This window comes from Triplophysa rosa, linkage group LG15 (genome assembly GCF_024868665.1).
Source record: "Triplophysa rosa linkage group LG15, Trosa_1v2, whole genome shotgun sequence".
NCBI classification, from domain to species: domain Eukaryota; kingdom Metazoa; phylum Chordata; class Actinopteri; order Cypriniformes; family Nemacheilidae; genus Triplophysa; species Triplophysa rosa.
The window spans coordinates 19,066,692-19,090,365 of NC_079904.1; the positions used below are offsets into that span (position 1 = coordinate 19,066,692).

General features: G+C 41.1%; 1 protein-coding gene across 4 annotated transcripts in view; it reads left to right on the forward strand.

Moving 5' to 3' along the window:
- Nucleotides 1-23,674, forward strand: part of dse (dermatan sulfate epimerase) — a 59,001-nt gene that overhangs the window by 26,153 nt on the left and 9,174 nt on the right. For all 4 annotated transcript variants that reach the window (XM_057353055.1, XM_057353056.1, XM_057353058.1 and 1 more), the window contains 3 exons: nucleotides 6,992-7,245; nucleotides 8,254-8,493; nucleotides 9,771-9,978. In XM_057353055.1, the coding sequence (XP_057209038.1) occupies nucleotides 6,992-7,245; nucleotides 8,254-8,493; nucleotides 9,771-9,978 (702 nt within the window). The remainder of the gene's footprint in view (nucleotides 1-6,991; nucleotides 7,246-8,253; nucleotides 8,494-9,770; nucleotides 9,979-23,674) is intronic.

A 23,674-nucleotide genomic window follows, 5' to 3' on the forward strand; every position in this document is an offset into this window, starting at 1 on the left:
CCTTCCTGGAAAAGTGGCTACCTGAAACTCTGGGCACTGCAATCTTCCCTGCTCCACCTATCATCGAGAGAGCACACAGATTACCAGGACGGACACAATCCAATCGTTCATCTCTCCCAAGAGTGCTGATCATGAAGTTTCTGAATTTTCAGGACAAAGTTCGGGTGATGCAAGCTGCCAGGGCTAAAGGCAAGATTATGTACGGTGATCAAGAGGTCAAGTTCTTCCCGGATTTGTCAGCGGAGCTTCTTCGTCAAAGACGTCATTTTTATGGTGTAAAACAGCGACTGCGGGCCCTAAATATTACCTATGGTCTTATTTACCCAGCCAGGCTACGGGTGACAATGGACGGTCAAACTCGTATGTTTGATAACCCGACTGATGCAGAGAGGTTCCTATCGGGAATACAACAGACGGATGAAACGTAAAGGACTTTAAAAAACGTTTATATTTCCTCCATTACAGATTATCCGATCGAATCGATTGTTTTGTCTGAAGATTTGCATCATACTCAGATGGATGTAGGTACATTTATTATCACATTTTCAATATGTTAATTTTACCAACCTGTTCATACACAGATGTGGATTTGTTTTATTCTTATTTAACGTGATGGGAGGTTCTTATATTGTATAAGAGTAAAGCCGTAATACAAGTAGGAATATAAGAATCACTAAAGGGGTATAAAAGGGTCATCTCTTTGAGGAGATTTAATTGGAGATTTTTAAATTTGTATGGCTGATAGTGAAATCTAAAAGAATGCCAGGAGATTCACTGATCTTTGGTTTTATTTTTTCTCTTTTATTAATTGCTGGGCCTGGTTTAACTGCTCCCTTGTTGACATTGGATCAGTGATGGATATAACTATATCCCAAAGTGATAAGGGGGGGAGGGGCGCACAGGCTGTCATGTTCAGGTTGACAGCTAGTGCAAGTTGTTTAGGGCAGATTAGCAAACTGTTAATATGGTTTTGTTCAAAATATCACCTCAGCGAAACAATACCCTTTGCTAATTTCATTGTTAATGTTGAATTTCTACTTATCCAATCTAATATAAGTTAAAGAAAAATGTCACAGATTGAGAAGCTTAAATTTACCTCTTGGAATGTAAGAGGAATAACTAAAATGGTCAAGCTTAAACAGGTTATGACAAGGATCAAACAACTCGAATCCACTGTAGTGTTTCTGCAGGAAACTCATTTACTTAAAGAAGAGCTTCAGAAGGTCAGAAGAAGATGGCCAGGCCAGGTCATAGCCTCTTGTTTTTCCTCACATTCAAGAGGGGTCATGATATTGATTCATAAATCAGTACTGTTTCAAGTAAATAATAGTATTATAGATAAGGCCGGTAGATATTTGATAGTGCAAGGAACTCATTTGGGTAATACTATTAATTTGATTAACATTTATGGACCAAATGAGGATAACCCTAGGTTCTTTGAAAATCTTTTTCTTTTGATCGCTTCTCTTACTGGTATAGTTATAATAGCAGGTGATTTTAACTGCACTCTTGACCCGCTGCTTGACCGCTCTTCAGGTAAGGATAGTTCCCATTCGCAAAGTAGGAAACAGATTCAACAATTTATGAAAGATTTAAACCTATGTGACCCCTGGAGAACATTAAATCCCCTAAAAAAAGAATATTCATGTTTTTCCTCCATGTCTAAAACAGCGTCTCGTATAGATTACTTTTTAATTCCCAATTCTTTAATCTCTAATGTAGAAAGTTGTAGGTATAACAGTGCTGTTCTGTCAGATCATTCACCTATTTCTCTGTTTTATATGGACTCACAATCAACAAAAGGATCTCACAGATGGCGACTTCATCCTAACTGGTTGCAGAATCTGGATTTCATTAAATTTGTTGGTGAACAGATAGATATGTACTTTAAAATAAATACGTTTCAGACTTCAGCGGCCACAAGATGGGAAGCCTTTAAAGCATTTATTCGGGGCCAAATGATTAGTTTCACTAGCTCTAAATTCAATAAATTCAAACAAAAGATGGCTATGCTAGATGTTGAAATTAGAGAGCTAGAGAAAACAATAAAAGTAGATAAATCCTCACAATCTAAACAGAAATTATTAGCCGTAAAAGCTGAATATGAAGAACTTTCTACACTAAAAGCGGAAAATAGTATATTAAGATTAAAACAAAATTTCTACGATCAGGGTGAAAAACCAGGCAAATTGTTAGCCTGGCAGCTTAAAAAATTGATAACAGAAAGAGCCATTAACGAAATTAGAAACAAACATGGAGAAATCACAACAGATCCAAGTGAGATTAGTCAAACTTTTGTTGCGTTCTATAAATCTCTATACCAGTCTGAATCCCCTATAGACTTATCTGATCAAAATAATTTCCTTGACGAGCTGGAAATACCTCCCATCACGGAGGAGACAAGAGACGAACTAGATAAAATACTGGAATTAGAAGAGGTTTCCAATGCTATTCTTGGTATGAGGGGCGGTAGAGCGGCGGGTCCAGATGGACTTCCAGTGGATATTTATAAGGAATTTAAAGATAAGCTGATGGCACCCTTACTGGAAATGTATGCAGAAGCTTATGAACAGGGTAACCTTCCTCCATCGATGAGGAATGCCGTGATAACCCTTATGCTAAAGCCAGGAAAGTCTCCTGTGGAATGTGGGTCATATAGGCCAATTTCACTTTTAAATACAGATGCCAAAATTATTGCAAAGGCACTAGCAATGAGACTCGAAAAGGTTTTACCCCAAATGATACATATAGACCAAAATGGATTTGTTAAGAATCGCCAAGGGTTTCATAATGTGAGGAGAGTACTCAACTTAATACATGCAGTAAATGGAATCCCCGATACGGCCATTCTGTCATTGGATGCTGAGAAGGCGTTCGATAGGCTTGAATGGCCGTATTTATTAGAGGTGCTAGCACGGTTTGGAGTTGGTGACTACTTTCGCAAATGGGTGGAAATTTTGTTAGCTGATGCATGTGCGGAACTACTCACTAATAACCAGATATCACAACCATTTAAATTGAGTCGAGGCTCTAGACAAGGCTCACCACTATCGCCTTTACTCTTTGTTCTAGCTATGGAGCCATTGGCCATAGCAATAAGATCACATCACGATCTCTATGGTATCTTTACAGGTGCATTAGAACATCGTATTGCACTATATGCGGACGATACCATTGTATTCTTATCAAAACTCGATAAATCAATCCCATCCCTTATAAAGCTTATGGGCCGATTCGGTGACTTTTCTGGCTTTAAAATAAACAGGGACAAATCATCAACTTTGTTTCTTAATGAACAGGAGCGGTTAAATCCCAAGGTAATACACCCATTTGTAAATGCTCAAAATGGATTTGAATATTTAGGAATTAAAATATGCCCAAAAATTAGTTCACTCAGCTCAATTAATTATGAACCTCTGTTAGCTAAAGTGTCAGAAGAGGTGAAAAGATGGATGACATTGCCCTTATCCTTAATAGGAAGAATAAATGTGATTAAGATGAACATATCACCCAGATTTCTTTATATTTTTCAATCGCTACCACTTGCCCCTCCGCATACATTTTTTCCAAAAGTAAGAAAGCTGATTTCTAATTTTATATGGAATAACAGAAAGCCAAGACTTAAACTATCCTTATTATATTTGCCCTATGATAGGGGAGGGTTACAGTTACCAAACTTATTATGGTACTTCTGGTCTGCTCAGCTAAGGGCGATAATGTTCTGGTTTTCTAGAGAAGCCAATTTACCATGGTTACAGGTCGAAAAGATGTCGGCAAAAGGTCTACCACTGGATAGTTTTTTATATTCAGCACCCCTTAAAGAATTAAAGAAAAGGACAGATAACCCGTTTGTGAAAAACTCCATTATAACCTGGCATGAAGCACATAAATATCTTAAAGATTTCCCAGAAATATCCTGTTTCTCCCCTATTTGGGGTAATGAACAGTTTACCCCTGCAAGAAATGACTCGGGGTTTAAATTGTGGCAGATTAGAGGTATTGGTAGACTGATGGACCTGTATGAAGATAAGACCTTAATGACATTCGACAATCTTGTAACAAAATTTAAAATACCTCAGAAACATTTTTTTTAATATTTACAACTTAGAAGTTTCATTTTAGCGCATTCAAAAAACTCTGTATATCTCCCTATTATGTCCCAATTGGAAATACTTTCCACATAAGACCGTCCCAGTAAAGGACGAATTAATCAATTTTATAATATTCTTGTAGAGAACCTAAAAGTAAGTTCTGAAAATAAAAGATTAGCATGGACACAAGATATGAATAAAGATATTTCACAGGTTGATTGGGGTACAATTTGCGTAAGGGCACAAACACAAACTATAAACACTCGGTTGAGACTTCTACAGTATAATTGGGTAATGAGAACTTATTTGACCCCTGTTAAACTGAACAAATTTAACCCTAATATCCCAGACCTTTGTTTTAAATGTAATAAATTTAAGGGGACATTATTTCACTGTGTGTGGGAATGCATGGAAGTGCAGAAATTTTGGGATGGGGTAATTAAATATATCTCACAGTTCACATCGGAACCAATCCCTTTATGCCCGGAATTGTGTATATTGAGTATTTACGCAGTTGGCTGCTCCCTGTCTAATAAAGAAAAAACACTGGTTGATCTATGTTTACTACAAGCCAGACGCTCTATAGCGTTATATTGGAAAAATTCTAATTGTCCTTCCCTAGAAATATGGTTAAAGAATTTAATATCATGTCTGGCTCTCGAAAAACTTACATATTTAACAAAGAAAAAACTTTCTGAATTTTATGATATCTGGGAGATGTTTTTGGATTTTGTTAAGGACGGAAATATTGAAGAAGTACTTGATGTGTGAAGCTTTCATATAAGTTTAATGTTTATAAAGGGTATAATAAACTGGGGTAAATATACATATCTACTTTGCTAATCTGCTGAGGGTTTTGAGGTAAAGGGATGGGTTGTAATGTCTGTATTGTTTGCTTGTTTTTCTTCTTCTCTGTGTTAAAATCTAATAAAAACATGTTATACAAAAAAATCACTCCTTTGACCAGTGTTGAGTTAGCTGAGTTTTATGATGTGTTTTATTAAATGATTACATTCGTACTCTCAGAAGTCATACCAGGAAAGCTGAGAGGTGATGGAAAAAAATATACTTCAAGTGCACTATGACACATTTATAGAATCTTTGGTAACATTTTAGAAGGCGTCAAAAGATGTGAAACATAAATTGTACTCGGAGGTCATTATAGAAAAGGACAGTTTTGGTGGGGTTTTATCAAAGACGTTTCTCTGGGTCAGCCACAGGTGGGTCTCAAGTTTCTCTCTTAGGGCCAGCTGGAACCTTGCATGCCTCCTCTGCTCGCTTTGAAGCTCATGAAGAATCATAAAGGTCCCGTTGAGGTCTGAGGGGTTATCAACACTTTTGGGGGAGAACCAACCTAAATCTAGGCCAACTGGCGCGAGGCCTGGCTCTGGTCCTTTGATGTTGGTATCAAGAGACCAGGACAAAGAGGGTCGGGCCATAAAACCCCACACTGTCCACCTTTAATTGCACTCCTGTCTCTATTCCTGTCTTTTTGTTATGGGATAATATATAAATTTGAGTGCTAAAGAAAACAGTATGCACACATTGGGACATAATAATGCGAAACAGAGAAGGCCGTTGTTGCCTAGACTGACACTGTGATTATTAACAGTTATGAACATCAAAATACAGCTTTTTTTTCATTTAAGAATGCATTCATTCATTATTTTTATGTAATGTTTAATGTATAATCCTTTAAAATTCATGTACATTTTGAGCTTTGTGATGTCACAAACGCAGGAAGAAGCTAATTGTAGTCCCTATGAGTCCCTTTTCTTTCAATTAGTGAAATCGACGGAAAAGCAAATGTTACATCATACCCCCAAAAATACTTGATAGAAAATTCTGTTGAAAACAGAACAGTGATAATTCATTATGAGCTAAACTCATAAACCCCACTATAAATACAGGCCCACTATTAAGGCCTGTTTATAATATTTATATAACATAAATGTGTTACGATTCTGGTCATGGAACTCTTCCACTCAGAATACACCCTGGACTGCATTTCCCACAATCCATTGCATTGATTACACTACAGCTGCCACTCATTACAGAGACACTTTATAAACCATTCACTTCTGTTACCTGTGCATCGGTGTTTATCCTGTTCTGGTTTTCTCATGTGTATGACTTCGCTTTGGATTTGGGATTTGGGATTATCCCTTTGTTTTTCTGTTCGGACCCTGTTTGCTTCTGCCTGGATATTTGTCTGTATACCTGATTATTCTTCTGTGTTTGCCTGTTTTGGATATTGTTTGCCGGTGATCGACCCCATGCCTGTTTTGACCATGTCTTTTAATACAAACCTGCAAATGGATCTGTACGCCTCCAGTCCTGTTTGCCATGTTACAAAATGTATACTTAATACATCTTCATCATTTTTTTTATTACAGAAATATACTTTATTTATAAATAACCAGCATTTTTGTGTGTCTGTGAGGCTGAGGTATGAGGGCAAGAATCCGTATGTGCTTTATTTGAATCAATAAACGTGAAAACAGGCCAGGCTCAAAATCCAGCAAACAGTGATATCAAAGTGTAAACAGAATGCAGGCCAATGGTCAGAGCAGGCAGCAAGCAAACTCAATTAACAAACCAACAGTGTAGAATCACAAGAGCAGGCGGCAATAATCAAACAGAAATAACAGTCAAGGATCATACACAGAACAACTGATAAACTAGGAGAACGCTCTCCTAAAAGTGTCAATACTCAGGCGGGGGAACTGAAAGGTGGTGACGGGAGGGAGTCTCAGAGACAGCACTCGTGACAGGCTATTTGTGCATTTCATTTAATTAACTAGCACATGTCATTTAATAGATGCTTTTTTAACCAAATTGACTTCAATTGAATTTATGATGTGAGAGTATGAGTGTATAAAGCGTGATTTGTGTTTCAGGTTGGTGAAAGACGCTCCGTGGGATGAGGTTCCGATGGCTCATTCTCTGGTTGGCTTTGCTACAGCATATGACTTCCTATACGAGTACCTCAGTACAGTTCAGCAGGAGCGTTTCCTGCAGGTGATTGGGAATGCTTCACACTACATGTATGAAAAATCTTATCATCGTGGCTGGGGATTTCAATACCTACACAACCACCAACCAACCAATTGCGTTGCTCTTTTGACTGGCAGTCTTGTGCTTATGAACCAAGGTGAGTCCAAACAGAACATTCACATATCTTATTCAAGTTACCATTTATTACAACTAATAATAAGTAGTATTTATTTCTCAGTATGTAAAGGCCAAGAAAAAAACAAGTTTACACTAAATGCACTTTCAATAGTGGCAATGTATTGTACAGTAATAAAAATTTAAAAACAATAGGTTTAGCAACAGTATGGTAAGTATAGCAACAAAACATACAGGTTAAACAAGTTTTTGACAGATTTGTTAAGTAGTCGTGTTTTCTCTTTATTATGACAAGGGCTCTAATGCATTTGTTTAGCACTATAAATACATATACAGCCACTGAAAAAAATAAGACACCACTCTAGTTTTACCTTTTAATCAGCATGTATTGTGGCAACTCCAGTCTGGTGTACTGTTTGTTGAATTTCAACAGAAATAAACCTCAGGTCAAAGGACAAAGTCACCAAACAGCAATTTGAAAAACTGAGAGAATGCAGAGACTACACTCAAAAATAATTCAGTGGCTCAGTAAATATCAAACAGCTATATTAACTAAATAAAATATTTGTGACATATTCAAAAATAGTGTGACATCTTAAAATGGATTATAATCCAACAGTTAATTTCTCTAAAATGTACATACAGTATATTATTTATTTTATTTAATGAAAATAATTTGGCATTTAATTAACAAATTATATTTTTAATTTACCCTTAATATTTTTGGTGAATTTTAATAGAAATATTTGAGTTACTCAGATTTACTTAATTTTTACTTGCATTTGCTCAATTTAAACAGTATATTTAATTGATTTCACAGCTTTAAAATTTACTCTGTTTTTTTAGTGTAAATTGTTTCACAATTTTTTTTGTAAATCACAGTTAAAGGTGTAGAGGTGTAATGGTACATGTATTCGTACCAAACTGTTTCAGTAAAAGGACTTCCAGTTACACAGTTTATATTCAAACCGAAGTACACCTAGACAATATTTTTTATCAAATTTTCAACAACAATTTTTGTGCATTTCAGGATACCTCCAGGAAGCATACCTCTGGACAAAACAGGCTCTTGCCATTATGGAAAAGTCTATGGTCCTTCTCCAAGATGTTACTGATGGTTCTCTGTATGAGGGTGTGGCTTATGGAACTTACACTACTCGTTCACTCTTTCAATACATGTATTTGGTACAGAGGCACTTTGATATTGGTCACTTCAGTCATCCCTGGCTGCACAAACACTTCGCATTTCTCTACAGGACACTGTTACCTGGTAAGACCTTGCTCTGCCTAGTTCTTTGTGGGATAGGATATTACATGCTTCTTATGTGGCCATATCTTGCACTTTTCTTCATGTTATTTCATTCGCTGTGGTAATTTTTTGTACTAAAACTTTCCTAATTTAGTTTTTCAAGATTTCATTTTCAGTCTTTCTCTGAGTCTAATCATTACATTGGCAATGCTTTAATTATTATAATAACTTTTATAGGGATGATATTTCCAATTTCTTTTTTACTTGGATTTGATTTATTTTGTGGCAGGGTGGGGTGGTGTTTGAGGATGCCATCATCCAACTAGCCAACTGGATTTATTAATACTTACTCTTCTGAGGAAGTATTCTCAGCTATCTCTAACCTGGTTCAAAAAGGGATAACAAGATAATTTTTGTTAACATGATGCAATCAGATCCAGTATTATTGTCCGATAAGTGGCACACAAAGCTGCACTGGCATAACAATAACTTTAAAATTTAAAATTTAAATTGATTTTTAATGATGTATAACGTTAACAATTTGTATGCTTTGCAGTATTGTTAGAGAGCTTTATACAATAGTATAGCGCTTAAAGTTTAAACACGAGTTTCCTTCATTAGCTACACATGCATACAATACACGCAACACATTTCGTTATTTTTGCTGTTTTGTACCTTAGCCGGGGAATTTTTTGCATTCTGCAGGTGGCAAAAATTCAGTCGCAAGATTGAATGCTTCACTCGTTTGCGCTGTCAGTCCTTCCGCGTCATCATAGCATTAAATGCACATTACGTCTTTGGTCGCGGGGCACTGATAGAATGGTTAAAGGAGCGGAGACAAAAATGAGTGACTGAATGCGCCGCTTGCACAATATAACATTTCTGCGCATTAAATTTATAATACGCAAAATTAAATATTGATCAGTTTGGCAGTAGCATCAGTGCGACCATTAAGAAAAACTGGTCGCACTGGCAGTTAAAATAGTCTCAAAATGCGACCATTTGGTCCCAATCTGGAGCCCTGCACCTACATCTCGCATGGCCTGAGGGTGAGTAAATAAACAAGAAATCATCAATCACAATACTTTATTATTTTAACAAAATATACATTTTTACAAATACATCTTTATAGCATACAAGTTAATATTGGTATTTACACTCAAATACACACAAAGTGCTGGAGGGTCAAAATAGGGAGGTCGTTCAGTTAAATTTCGTAACTGAACACCTGAAATTTACAGTGCTACCCTCTAGAACGGCCATTCACAGTAAGTTGTTTTTCTAATTTGCTAATGCAGGTTTTCAGAGGAGTGTGGCAATTGCAGATTCCAACTATAATTGGTTCTATGGACCAGAGAGCCAGTTGGTGTTTTTGGATCGGTATGTTATGAGAAATGGCAGCGGGAATTGGCTGGCTGATATAATCAGACAAAATCGGGTTCTGGAGGGCCCAGGACAGGCAGGAAGGGGTCAGCGCTGGTGCACACTACACACAGAGTTCCTCTGGTAAGACACTAGTGTAACCTAATAAAAGTTCTAACTTGTTTAATATGTTTTTAGAAACAAATAACACATTGCCTACATCTAGATGTGATCGATGTGGTGTGACAAGACAATAAAACCCATTATAATCAGTGAAGCTGTCCACAGTGGATGTGATGTGACACATTTCCTGTTCTTAATGGGTTTTTTAGTCTTTTGTTGTGTCAGTTGTTGTGACTGTTGCTGATTTTTTAAATATTTTTTTCCCCTCTTACCATTCTAGTAAAATCAAGATCTGCCAATGAACATGAAAGTGAATGACAGATGCAGTAATCGCTTCTAATAGACTTACAAGGAAATAATAATAAAGAAACAAAAATAACTAATTTAATATTTCTATTATGTAGTATAAATAAAATTTTGATGAAAAAAGAATCAACACAATATTCAGAATCAAAAGACCAATTTCATAAGTAGTGGGAAAATAAATTTGGAAATTAAGCATATTGCAGATAAATAAAAAAGTAAATTAAAGTGGAAGACCACACCATAGCCTGATTAACTCATGATATCTAATAAAAAAGGTAACTAATAATCATAACACAACAGGTTGGTTATTGTTACGGACTCCTTCGAGACATGTGTAGGGGATTCAATGAGGAACAGTATTATTTAAACACTATTCTTCACCAAATTTGTAAGAATTATCATGAGCTTTGATCACAATTATAAGTAATATATTCTCCACCAATTATGTAGGGGATTCAATGAGGAACAGTATTATTTCAACACTATTCTTCACCAAATTTGTAAGAATTATCATGAGCTTTGATCACAATTATAAGTAATATATTCTCCACCACCCTTTGTAAGGGAAACGAATATCAGCCCAAATTGGGATGAATTTAATTGATTATGATCAATTATACATATCTGGATCAAATTCATGATTTGGGGAAATCACTTAGCATTACGAGCAGGTAGCAAGAATCTGCATGTTTAGGGACTCTGGATTATGAGCATGAACTACAAATAACATCACGTGTAAAATAAAACAGGACTTTATTACCTAGACTAGACACACACTAATCTAACATACACACACATACAGTTTAGCATTGGAAGAAGGTTGAAGTTGAAGCAGAGAGAAGAAAAGAGCATGGATTTATGCACAGCAAAATCGCCAGTGTTAAAAAGGGTCAAATTAACTCTCACAGCGTTTATATAATCCACACTTTGAGAGTGTTTATTATACTGTATATACACCGTGAGTGTTAATTTGACAATTTTTAACACTGGCAATTTTACTGTGTGGCTGTATTTGATATTCAGAAAATCAATAGCCTGAACAAAACATCAGTTTCTTCTTGTAAAGCACCTTTGTTAAAAGGATTATTGATGCTCTATGCATCCATTAATAAGACTAAGTACAGTCCTACTCACCATTATTGGCACCCTTGGTAAATATGAGCAAAGAAGGCTGTAAAATAAATCTACTTTGTTTCTCCTTTTGATCTTTTATTTATTTCATTAAAGTAAAACAATTTCAAGTAGGGGGAATATCACATTGAGATTTTTTTCTTCTTCTCTAATACACCCTGGCCACAATTATTGGTACCCCTAGAAATTCTTATGAGTAAAATACCTCCCAAGTATATTCCCATTGATATTTACATTTTCTTAGCACACCAAGGTGACTAGAAACATGATGTTGTCCAGTTATGACTTCTTGTTGCACAGGAGAATAAATATTAGTAACACAAAGCCCAACCCCCCTTAATCATTTATCACAATGGATAAAACCAAAGAATATAGTTCTGATGTGCAATATAGTTCTGTTGAGCTACACAAAATAGAAAATGGCTTTAAGGAAATAGTTAAAACAATAAACAATGTCATTTCCAACATCAGGGCAATGATCAAAAAGTTTTTCAAAAGCTACACTCGATGCTGCGTTTCAAACGCTATGGGAACGAGAATACCAACGCCGCCGCACTGGAAGTGTCTGGACACCCCCAAGGTTGTGTGGTGTGTGTGCACAAGCCGAGAGGAGGTCTCGGACATGAGCCTGGGATGTAGACTCCAGGACACTTGCGCCTGGAGTAGCATGGACATCCAGACTATAAAATCTCACAAATGTGTGCGGAGAGGACCAGCCCACTGCATCACACACTTGCTGCAAGGGGACACCTCTTGCTAAGGCCATAGAAGATGAAACCCCCCTTGTTGAATGAGCTCTGACTCCTAGAGGTGAAGCTTGACCGCACATCTCGTAGGCCAGAGCAATAGCATCCCTCACCCAATGTGACAGTCTGCTTGGTGGCCGCTGCCCCACGGTTGCGGCCCCCATAACATATGAAAAGCTGCTCTGATATACGCCACTGGCTGGTGCGGTGGAGATAATTTTGAAGAGCACGTACTGGACACAGTAAGTGTAATCATTCCCGCTCCGACGACGTGAACGGCGGAGGGCAGAAAACCTCAAGAACAACTGGATGCGCGGTGGAGAACGGAACTTTAGGCAGATATTTCGGGTGAGGATGCAGAATAGCTTTGACCATCCCAGGGGCAAAAATTAAACAGGAGGGCGAGGTTGAGATCGCCTGCAAATCTCCAATTATCTTAAGAGAAGTGATTGCCATTAGAAAAACCATCTTAAGGGTCAGAAGCCTGACAGGTGCTGACTCCATAGGTTCGAAAGGGGCGCCAACCAGACCCTCGAGCACTATAGCTAAGTCCCATGAAGGGACTGTCTGTCTAGAAGGAGGCCTCAGCCGCATTGCTCCACGAATAAAGCGGGTGACTAAAGGGTGTTTTCCCACAGAAACCCCATCAATCAGGGCGTGGCAGGCCGAAATGGTGGCCACATAAACCCTGAGAGTACCGGGGCTTGTTCCTGAGGACAGTTTCTCTTGCAGAAACTCCAACACTGAAACAACCTGGCAGTGAATTGGGTCTGCATGGTGTGCCATGCACCATCTGTCAAAAACGCTACATCTCAGGGCGTAGCTCCTTCTAGTGGAGTGAGCCCTAGCACTTAGAATAGTCTCTACTACATCGGGCGGAAGCCCAACACCTCTCAGCTGGTACCCTTCAGGGGCCAGACATGGAGATTCCAGAGCTCGGGACGGGGATGAAGTATTGTCCCGTGCCCTTGAGACAAGAGATCCCTCCTGACTGCGATCGCCCATGGCGAGTCGTCGAGGAGGGATACTAGGTCCGAGAACCAGACTCTGGTTGGCCAACGGGGAGCTACCAATAGAAGGCGAGACCCCTGTTGACGGACCTTCGCCAGGACTCTTGCGAGCAGAGCTATCGGAGGATATGCGTAAAGACGCAGTCTGGGCCATGCATGGGCCATCGCGTCCAGACCCAGAGGAGCTGGATGAGTCAGAGAGAAGTAGAGGGGACATTGCGTTGTCTCCTGCTTAGCAAAGAGGTCCACCTCTGCTGCGTAAAATCTTTCCCAGATTTGTCTGACTATCTCGGGGTGGAGTTTCCATTCCCCGTTCGTCATAGCTTGTATTGACAGCAAGTCTGCTCCCACATTCATATGCCCCGGGATGTGAATCGCTCTGAGGGACAGGAATTTGCCCTCTGCCCAAGGCAGGATCTGCTGGGCCAATTTGTTCAGGTGGCGTGACCACAGACCGCCCTGGTGATTTATGTACGAGACTACTGAAGTGTTGTCCACCCGCACTAGGACATGGTAGCCTCGTAACTCCCGGAGGAGGTATTTTAGGGCCCGAAATACAGCCATCATCTCGAGGCAATTGATATGCCAATCGAGAAGTTGACCTTTCCAGACCCCCTGGGCTGGACGGCCATCTAAGACCGTGAGGGAAGCCCGTGAGGGAAGCGTCTGTCATTAACATCTTGCGATGACAACACGGACCGAGAGTTGGACCTAAAGTCAGAAACCGAGGTCTGAACCACATAGAAAGGGTGCGAAGCCCCTGGCGCGTCACCCTTATCTGCCTCTGGGGGTTGGCCCTTGGATGAAACCCCCTGGCTCTGAGCCACAACTGAAACGGTCTCATATGCAGGAGGCCCAGAGGTATCACTGTGGAAGCCGCCGCCATGAGACCTAGAATTCTTTGAAAGTGATCAATAGTGACTTTCTGGCCTAGCCTGATGCTCCTCAGGGTGCTCAGGATGGATTCGACGCGTGCTGGAGACCTGTGCCTGCATCGCAGTCGAGTCCCATATTATCCCTAAATACGTTGTATTTTGCGTAGGGGAGAGAACGCTTTTTGTCACGTTGAGTCTTAACCCGAGAGCTTTGAGATGAGCTAGGACGACATCCCGATGTCGAAGCGCTAGCTCTCGAGACTGAGCTAAAACCAGCCAGTCGTCTATGTAATTCAAAATGCAGATGCCCTGGAGTTGCAGAGGAGCCAGAGCTGCATCCATGCATTTCGTGTATGTGCGGGGTGACAAGGCAAGGCCGAATGGAAGAACCGATACCAATATCTCTATGTGAAAGTATGCATCTTTGAGATCGATAGTTACGAACCAGTCGTGTGACTGAATTTGAGAGACAATCATTTTGATTTTCAAAATTTTGAATTTGTGCGTCTTCAGGTAGCGGTTTAATCCGCGAAGATCTAGAATCAGATGCAACCCCCCATCCCTCTTGGGAACTAAAAAATACCGGCTGTAATAGCCTGTCTCTCTGTCGGGTAGGAGAACACGTTCTATGGCTCCTTTGTCCAGCAGAGATTGTAATTATTGTGCCAACAGATGCGCTCTCTCCGGTTGCACGGAAGTTGAAACTACGCCATTAAAACGTGGAGGGCGATATGCAAATTGAATCCTGTAGCCCTTGGCTACAGTCCTTTCTACCCATGGAAAGATACCTGGCAGTAGTTTCCACGCTGCCAGCTTCTCTGAAAGGGTATCAATGTTGACACTTCGACTTGTTGGGGGGATGCCAAATGCCTGATGTCCTGAGGTCTGGCAGGAGACGACCGAACATTTAGCATTCTTTTTGAAACCGCTAATCCCCGAAACGCCGGCAGCGGCAAAGATTGTAAAGCGGCCTTGTGAGGGTGCCGAAGAGGAGCCTCTAATTTCTCTTGGAATTTTAAGCACCCCTCCCTGGGGGGACACACCCCCACAGTCCCGGGCACACATGTCTCAGGATCTCTTCTTCTTGGAAGAGATGAAGCGCCTCAGGTCCGGCCCTCCCGAGGCGGCCTGAGGGGCATGGTGGGCCGCTCCCCTGCCTCTGCGAGGGGGGGAGCGATTCACCACACTCTCCCTGATGGCCTCGCGCCTCAGGCAGACCGGACCCACCCGAGACTGTGTGCCTGGTCGGGACTGGGGAACTGGTCCGGAGTGGGTGGCCGACACTCCAGACGCTTGAGCATGACGGGGGAGATACCTCATGAACGTCTCCTCATGGCGTTTCGCCTCCCGGAACCTGGTGACCACGGTGTTCACCGAGTCTCCAAACAGTCCGGAAGGCGAAATTGGGGCATCAAGGAGGAACGCTCAGTCCCTGTCCTCGGTCTCTGTGGTGACCAGTGCAGCCATAGAACGGCCGATAGCACGGGCCGTCTCTTGGTAGCACGGAGAGACAAATCTGTGGCCCGGCGTAGCTCTGCCGTCTCATCAATCACCCCTTCAGATTCAAGATGGCGCCGCGGATGGCTGCCTCGGTTTGGAGTGCTCTAGTACTTATGTCTTTTTTGTTTGTTTTTCCTGTTTTAAGCTACTCTTCTTTCATCACTTTTACCAGGGACGAATTGCTTAACATTAAGCAATGCCCTTCTATCAATCTTTTCCCTAATTTTGAAAATTCAGACGTCTTACTGGACATTTTACTCGGAGGAGCGGCAGCTCTGTACAAACGCTCTAAAAGACGCAAGCGGGGAAAGCGAGCGGGTGCGCTCGTCAGACTCCGACGACGCGGATTTAGGACCCCGCTGCCGAGTATACACCTGGCGAATGTCCGCTCCCTTACCAACAAAACGGACGAAATACTCTTACTCACCAGGACAAACAAAGATTTTTCCAACTCCGCTGCGCTGTGTTTCACAGAAACATGGCTCAATGACACCATACCGGACAGCGCGTTACATCTGCCGGGTTTTCAGCTGTTCAGAGCGGATCGCATTGCCGAGTCAACAGGGAAGACACGTGGTGGTGGATTATGTTTTTATATAAACGAAGGTTGGTGCAGAGATATAACAACACTGAAGAAGATGTGCTTTTCGTACTTAGAAGCGTTCTCTATCAACTGCAAACCTTTTTATTCGCCACGCGAGTTTTCCTCATTTATTCTCGTGAATGTTTACATTCCTCCACATGCTTGTGCGAGCGCGGCGCTGCAACAGCTGGCGGATTACATCACTGACACGGAGCAGCAACACCCGGATTCTCTTATTATTATTATTGGGGACTTTAACAGAGCAAACCTCTCCCGTGAGCTGCCAAAATACAGGCAGCATATCACATGCCCCACCAGAGACAGCAACATTCTGGATCACTGTTACACCACAATACGGGATGCATACCACTCTGTTCCCAGAGCAGCTCTGGGTCTCTCTGATCATTGCCTGGTTCATCTTCTTCCGACCTACAGACAGAAGCTTAAATCTGCCAAGCCTGTAGCAAGAACAGCAAAGAGATGGAGCAGCGAAACAGAGCGGGCCTTACAAGCCTGTTTCGACTGCACGGATTGGAGTGTCTTTGAAGCTGCAGCCACTGATCTGGATGAGTTAACTGACACAGTGACATCCTACATCAGCTTCTGTGAGGACATGTGTATTCCCACCAGGACTCGCTTAACATACAACAATGACAAACCATGGTTTACAATGAAACTGAGACAGCTTCGTCAGGCCAAAGAAGATGCTTACAGAAGTGGGGACAAAGTCTTGTATAATCAGGCCAAAAACACACTGACAAAGGAGATAAGAGCAGCTAAGAGAAGCTACTCTGAAAAGCTGAAGAACCAGTTTTCAGCCAACGACCCTGCATCAGTGTGGAAAGGCCTGAAAGACATTACCAACTACAAGCCATCATCCCCTCAGTCTATGGGTAATCAACGACTGGCTGACGACCTGAACGACTTCTATTGTCGTTTTGAAATGCAGAGTCTCACCCTTCACACCCGCCCTGACCCTATCTCTGCTATACCATTAACACCTCCTCTTGACATTCAACCTGCACTTAAGATCTGCGAAGAGGATGTTTGCCAGCTTTTCCGCAAACAAAAGATCAGAAAAGCACCAGGCCCAGACAATGTCTCACCCTCCTGCCTGAAAGTCTGTGCGGAGCAGCTGTCGCCCATCTTCACTAATATTTTTAACAGATCTTTGGAGCAGTGTGAAGTCCCTTCATGCTTCAAACGCTCCACCATCATCCCTGTACAGAAGAAACCCAAAATATCTGGACTTAATGACTACAGGCCTGTTGCTTTAACATCTGTGGTCATGAAGTCATTTGAGAGACTTGTACTGGCCCACCTGAAGGACATCACCAGACCACTTCTTGATCCCCTCCAGTTTGCTTACCGAGCAAACAGGTCTGTGGACGATGCAGTAAACATGGGACTGCATTACATCCTACAACACCTAGACAGACCAGGGACTTACGTCAGGATCCTGTTTGTAGACTTCAGCTCGGCCTTCAACACCATAATCCCAGACCTCCTCCTGCCCAAGCTTACCCAGCTCTCTGTGCCAACCTCTACCTGTCAGTGGATTATTAACTTCCTGTCGAACAGGCAGCAGCTAGTGAGGTTGGGAAAATTTAAATCCAGCACATGTACCATCAGCACCGGAGCTCCTCAAGGATGTGTTCTTTCTCCACTGCTATATTCACTCTACACAAACGAATGCACCTCTACAGACCCTTCTGTCAAACTCCTGAAGTTTGCAGATGACACCACAGTCATTGGCCTTATTCAAGACGGTGATGAATCTGCCTACAGAAAGGAGGTTGCTCAGCTGGCTGCCTGGTGTAGTCAAAACAACCTAGAGCTGAATGCATTCAAGACAGTGGAGATGATAGTGGATTTCAGAAGGAACCCTCCATCACTTCCTCCCCTCACCATCCTGGACAGCACTGTGGATACTGTGGAGTCATTCAGGTTCCTGGGCTCCACCATCTCTCAGGACCTGAAGTGGGAGTCCCACATAGACTCCATTGTAAAGAAGGCCCAGCAGAGGTTATACTTCCTCCGTCAATTGAGGAAGTTCAACCTACCACAGGAGCTACTGACCCAGTTCTACTCAGTGGTCATCGAATCTGTTCTGTGCACTTCAATTACTGTTTGGTATGGCTCGGCCACCAAATCAGACCTACGAAGACTACAACGGACAGTTCGTAGTGCTGAGAAAATTATTGGTGCTCCTCTGCCCACACTTCAGGACCTGTACGATTCCAGAGTGAAAAACAGGGCAAGAAAAATCATCATTGACTCCACACACCCAGCACACAAACTCTTTGATCTGCTGCCCTCTGGCCGGCGCTTTAGAGCACCAAACACCAGGACTTCCAGACACAGAAGCAGCTTCTTCCCCCAGGCAATCTCCCTCCTAAACAGATAACTGCTCCTTAAGAGCAATATTCCACTTCCACTACTCCTATAGTGTGCACTATAGTGCCTTATTATATCTACATCTTATGTATACATGTATATAACACTACCTCTACTTACTAAATTATCCATTTGCACAAGTGTACATACAATCTGTTAATATGTTTATTCTACTATATACTACCCTGTACAATGTCTCTTATATGTTATTATCCCCCATTTTCTGTAAAATAGTCTTTATTTTATATATGCACAATTTAGAATCTTTTAGACTGTAAATCGTATTATATTGTATTGTCATTGTGTTGAATGTCTGTACTAGAAGCTTCCAACACCAAAGAAAATTCCTTGTGTGTGCAAGCACACTTGGCAATAAAGCTCTTCTGATTCTGATTCAGTGCTCACATCATCCAGCAGGTCAGCCTGGTACGCCTGCAAATCCGCCATGGTGTGCAGGGCAGCACCAGCCTGACCAGTTGCCTGAAAAGCCTTCTCCACCAGCGCAGATGTAAGCCTGCAAGGCTTGGTGGGGAGAGAAGGCTTTTTCAGGGACGACGATGTCCCAGGGGAGAGATAGCTCGCGAGCGTCTCTTCCACACGGGGCACCGTCGTATACCCCCGTGGTTTCGCACCAACTATAGTCGAATAAATCGACGTCGATGGCACGAACACACGGGAGGAATAAGGCTTCCACAGCGAGATAATTCGCTGTGGAGATCCTCAAAAAAGGGGAGAGCGCGATGTTGCGGCTCCTCCCCCCGGCCACCCGACAGATATCTATCCTGTGGCCAGTCGAGCTTGAGGCGGTCGACTGCCTTAGTCACCGCCCCGAGAAGCTCCTCAAGTGCCGCGTTGTCGTGAGAGGAACGTTCCGAGATGGCACTATCAACCCTGCAGAAGCAAGGGATGCCTCGTCCTCCGCCGATCCGAAGAAGCACCGGCGCACGCTACGGATTCAGACGCGAGGACATCACGGTTTGGCGAGCGCACGGGAGACGCGGACGGATCCGCCTCTCGTGCTTCGGCTAAATCAAACCGCGAACCCCAGGATGAGGAAATCGGTCTCTCTTAAAAAACGAGAGCCGAGCACGAAGAACTCGGATGCCGAGAACATCATAGAGTTCGCACTCTCCCTCAAGCCCCAGGGCAGCATGGTCAGCCCCCAGGCACTCAAAGCAAAACTCATGCTTATCAAGATCAAAGAGGAGCCTCTCACAAGGAGGCACACATCTCCGAACTGAGTCAGACATGATAATGTAGTTTATATAGTTAGGCTAAGTGACAATGTGCTTAGTGACTAAATGTATTTAAACTACTTCACTAAGCTTTCTTTCTTTCTTTCTTTCTTTCTTTCTTTCTTTCTTTCTTTCTTTCTTTCTTTCTTTCTTTCTTTCTTTGAGTTAGAAAAACAAGAAAAGAGGGAGACTTCTCCCTCACAACACGTACACACAAAGCGGTCCTTGAAGACAAAAGAACCTGAAGATGCGTCCGCTTTCACGCGTATTTATAACCTGCAGGTGCTGGTGTAATTAGCCACGTCACCTGCCGAGGTTATTTAAAGCCAAAAAATGTTGGCGTGCTTCACAACTGGTCGAAAAAAAACTGTTCTCCCATAGTGTTTGAAACGCAGCATCGAGTGTAGCTTTTGAAAGGGAACCAGTTTTATGCAGAGGATCTGTATCTGGAACGACAAGGCCGCAGCCTGGCACAAACTTATGGGTCAAAGGTGAAGTCTTCTTCTAGTCTATCCTTTAGAGATAGTTCTACCCTTGTAGAGGTGGCACAGACAGTACCCGGACAAAAAGAAAAGCAAAATGCAAGAGAGAGGAGAGAAAGAACGAACCCCTCGAACACTAAGAGACTCTTCTTGTGGTCTCCTTTAAACTGTAAGGATGTCACATCCTACAGACGTAACTGACCCAATCAGGAGATGGCACCTTTGGAGGGAAAGTTAATTGTCTTTGTCTTCCACATAGTGTTTTGCATGTGGAAGCTAATTAGATATGTACTAAGAAAGCTTCTAAGAGTTTAATAACTAATATGAAAAGAGTTACCAAGACACAACAAACATGAACATTAAGGAAATCACAAATGCGCCTCATAGACAACAAACATGATCTACATATCATCTTGGTTAAATGAGTTACTACAAATCTAATAATTCTAGTAAAACACACATTCATTCAAACTACTTTGGATTAATGTTTAAGAAATAATAACTTTTGTAATAAAAAATAATGTGTAATGGTACTCTACTGTGTATTCTTTGGCTAAAGGATTTTTTTTTGTCAGTGCAGCCAGCATGCCAGTCGTAAACATTAATCATGTTTAATCAAATCTTATTTTCACTATATTATGAATGGAATTTGATCATAACGGCTGACAATGCCCCAGTTGTGCTCAGTAGTTGTTCATATTGGGCAGATATGTGTTCATAGCTAAAGACTGAACACAGACAAACAATGAGATGAGGAGAAAAATGTAAAAGCTATTGTTGGGTTATTTCTATGTAGATTTTTTAAATGACAAAGACTGCAGTTTTAAAGTACTTTTATTAATTTATTTATATGAAGTACAAGTAGCAATGAGGTACAATTAAAACAAAAAGAGTTTCCTTTAGCAAACGAACACACCTCCATCTTAAGCTAAATATATCCTACTTTGTCAACGCAAAATTAAAAAATAATGAATTTTTTTTTTAAATTAAAATCTGTTTATGCGTTTTAGTGAATACAGTCTAAATGAAATAAAAATAAACACATGTTCTATCTACTATACAGTAGCCTGCAAAACGAACGCAGCAAAATGCACCTGGATATTAAGGTATGGCATTTCCAGTCATATATTACTCAACACATTATTTATAGTGAAATATATCCATAACAAACTTACATTATATCCTGAGTTTCTTTATCGAAAATATGCAGGCAAGTTATTTTTTACGTGTTAAATAATTGAGGAATAAATGCTCTCTTGTTATAATTATCAAAATGTTTAATCTGCATGAAACAGAAAGTGCATAACCATACAAAAAACACGAACATCATGGTTGCTTTACTGACAAAATATTTACTTTACTGGAATATAACATAGATCGATAGATTTGTTGGTTCAGCAGAACGTCCAGTCATTGAATGTGTGGTGTAGTGGTCTGGCACAGCAGTTAGGTGTGTGCTCCTTTCTGACTGACAAAGGGGAATCGGCTCTAGTCATAAAAATAATTTTTACGCGTGTTGTGTCCAGATTGTTTCAGCTGTGTCCTGGATCAAAGTTATAGCATTTCAATACTATTACACACTATTTTTTATTACAAAGTTATTATTTCAGTCTAGCTTACATAGTTGATTCATTTTCTCTATTGTAGCATTAAATGTTATACATAACTTTTATTGCAGCGTGCAACGTATGTCATTGACTTGGCAGGACCCACAAACGTTCTTTATAAAAATTGTATACAGGTCTAATATATTAAATGTACAGTATATGCACCCACAAACGCTGGAAGCCATCGCGCACAGTGGGGCAGCTGGCAGCGAGCGTGCACTAAGCACACAGTGGGTAAAAGCACCAACAGCAAATGCTGGGAGTGAGCACAAACAGTGGTGGCAGCCGGCAAAAACGCAGGTAGTGAGCGCACACATCCCAGGCAGCTGCCTAAGATTGCAGCGATATGAGCTTATATGCTGCAGCAACAAATGATCAACCCGTGTAGTTTTGTGGGCGTAGTCGCAATTTGAAATTTTTTTATCCTTTTTATTGCAATGTAAGAAGTTCCACTCTCCAAAACAGCATGTTTGGAGTTTGATTGGATAATAAGAACAAATAACTGGTCATTGTGGCCAAAGCGCTCCGTTTGACTTTTCCGAGATCTAATACTCTTCCCTGTCGAACCCGGAAGCTAACCTTACCCACTGAACCATTTCTGAATTTGAATCTGAATTTCTGCATTTTGAATTTTTCTATATTAAATTTAAGAAATGTAATACTAAATATTAATATTAAAATATTAAAAATCAAATTCAGAACTATATTGAATGTCAGGAAATATTCAATTTTGTGCAATTACACTTATCTAAAATTCAGATTTACAAAATTAAAATTCAGATTGTTTTGTCATATTTCTGGCTCCATATGGTCAGGGCAGGCAGCAGAGGTTCAAAAGACAAAAATACAATCCAAAGGTCATACACGATGATCCAACAATAAGAATGCTCAGAAATGCAGGGTGTAACACTAACAAGACTTCGCAATGAATGACTGAATTGGCTGGGTTTAAATAGACAGGGTGAAACAGGTTAACAAGGTGAAACTAATAATGAACAATGGGAAGTGCAGTGTAAATGATAGTCTGGGTGTTGATAAGAGTGGCCTCTGGTGGACCACGAGGGCACTCCAGCTGACAGACATTACAGTGATACAGTAGGGATGTACAAGTGTTCTCCAACTTTGAACAATTGACATCTTTGTTCTTTATTCAGATTTGCCAATGAGAATGCATTTAAAATGTTGTACACATTTGTGTGTTTGGAGTATACACTAAGGCCCAATCCCATTTCTACCCCTTACCCCTAAGGGAAAGGGCCATATAGCCCTTCAAACAAAGATTTTTCAGGACCTCACTTCAAACTCAGGGGTATGGCTTTATTTTGGCATTTAAACAACAAATTATCATCTTGTTTATGTTCAATTTAATGTTGTGTTTAGTTTCTTGTCTTGAATATGTTTACAAAATCACAAACATTTTCTAACATATACCGCATTACTGATTGCACGATAGAATCGCAACATATAACAGCAAAAAAGTAATTGTTGCAGTGCCGACTCCGGAATGCAATCACGAATAGACCGGGGGAAACAGAATGCGTTCGGATTAATGTGGCGAACAGACCGGGGAATTTTGATTCGTGATCGTGTTCCATGGGTTTCTCCGTCTCTCTGGGCAATCGGAATCTGACGAATCAAAATCCCCCCAGTCTGTTCGTGATTGCATTCCGGAGACACAGAACAGAGGGGTGTGTAGTGCGCTGCTTTTGACGAAAAAGTCCGGGTCACTTTTTTTTTCCACCGCAGGGCTGATAACGGAAATTTTTAGAATGTAAACACAAACGCGTCACGCGCTGCCTCGGTAACACAAGAGACTGAGCTATAACGGCTCTGCGCGCATTCATT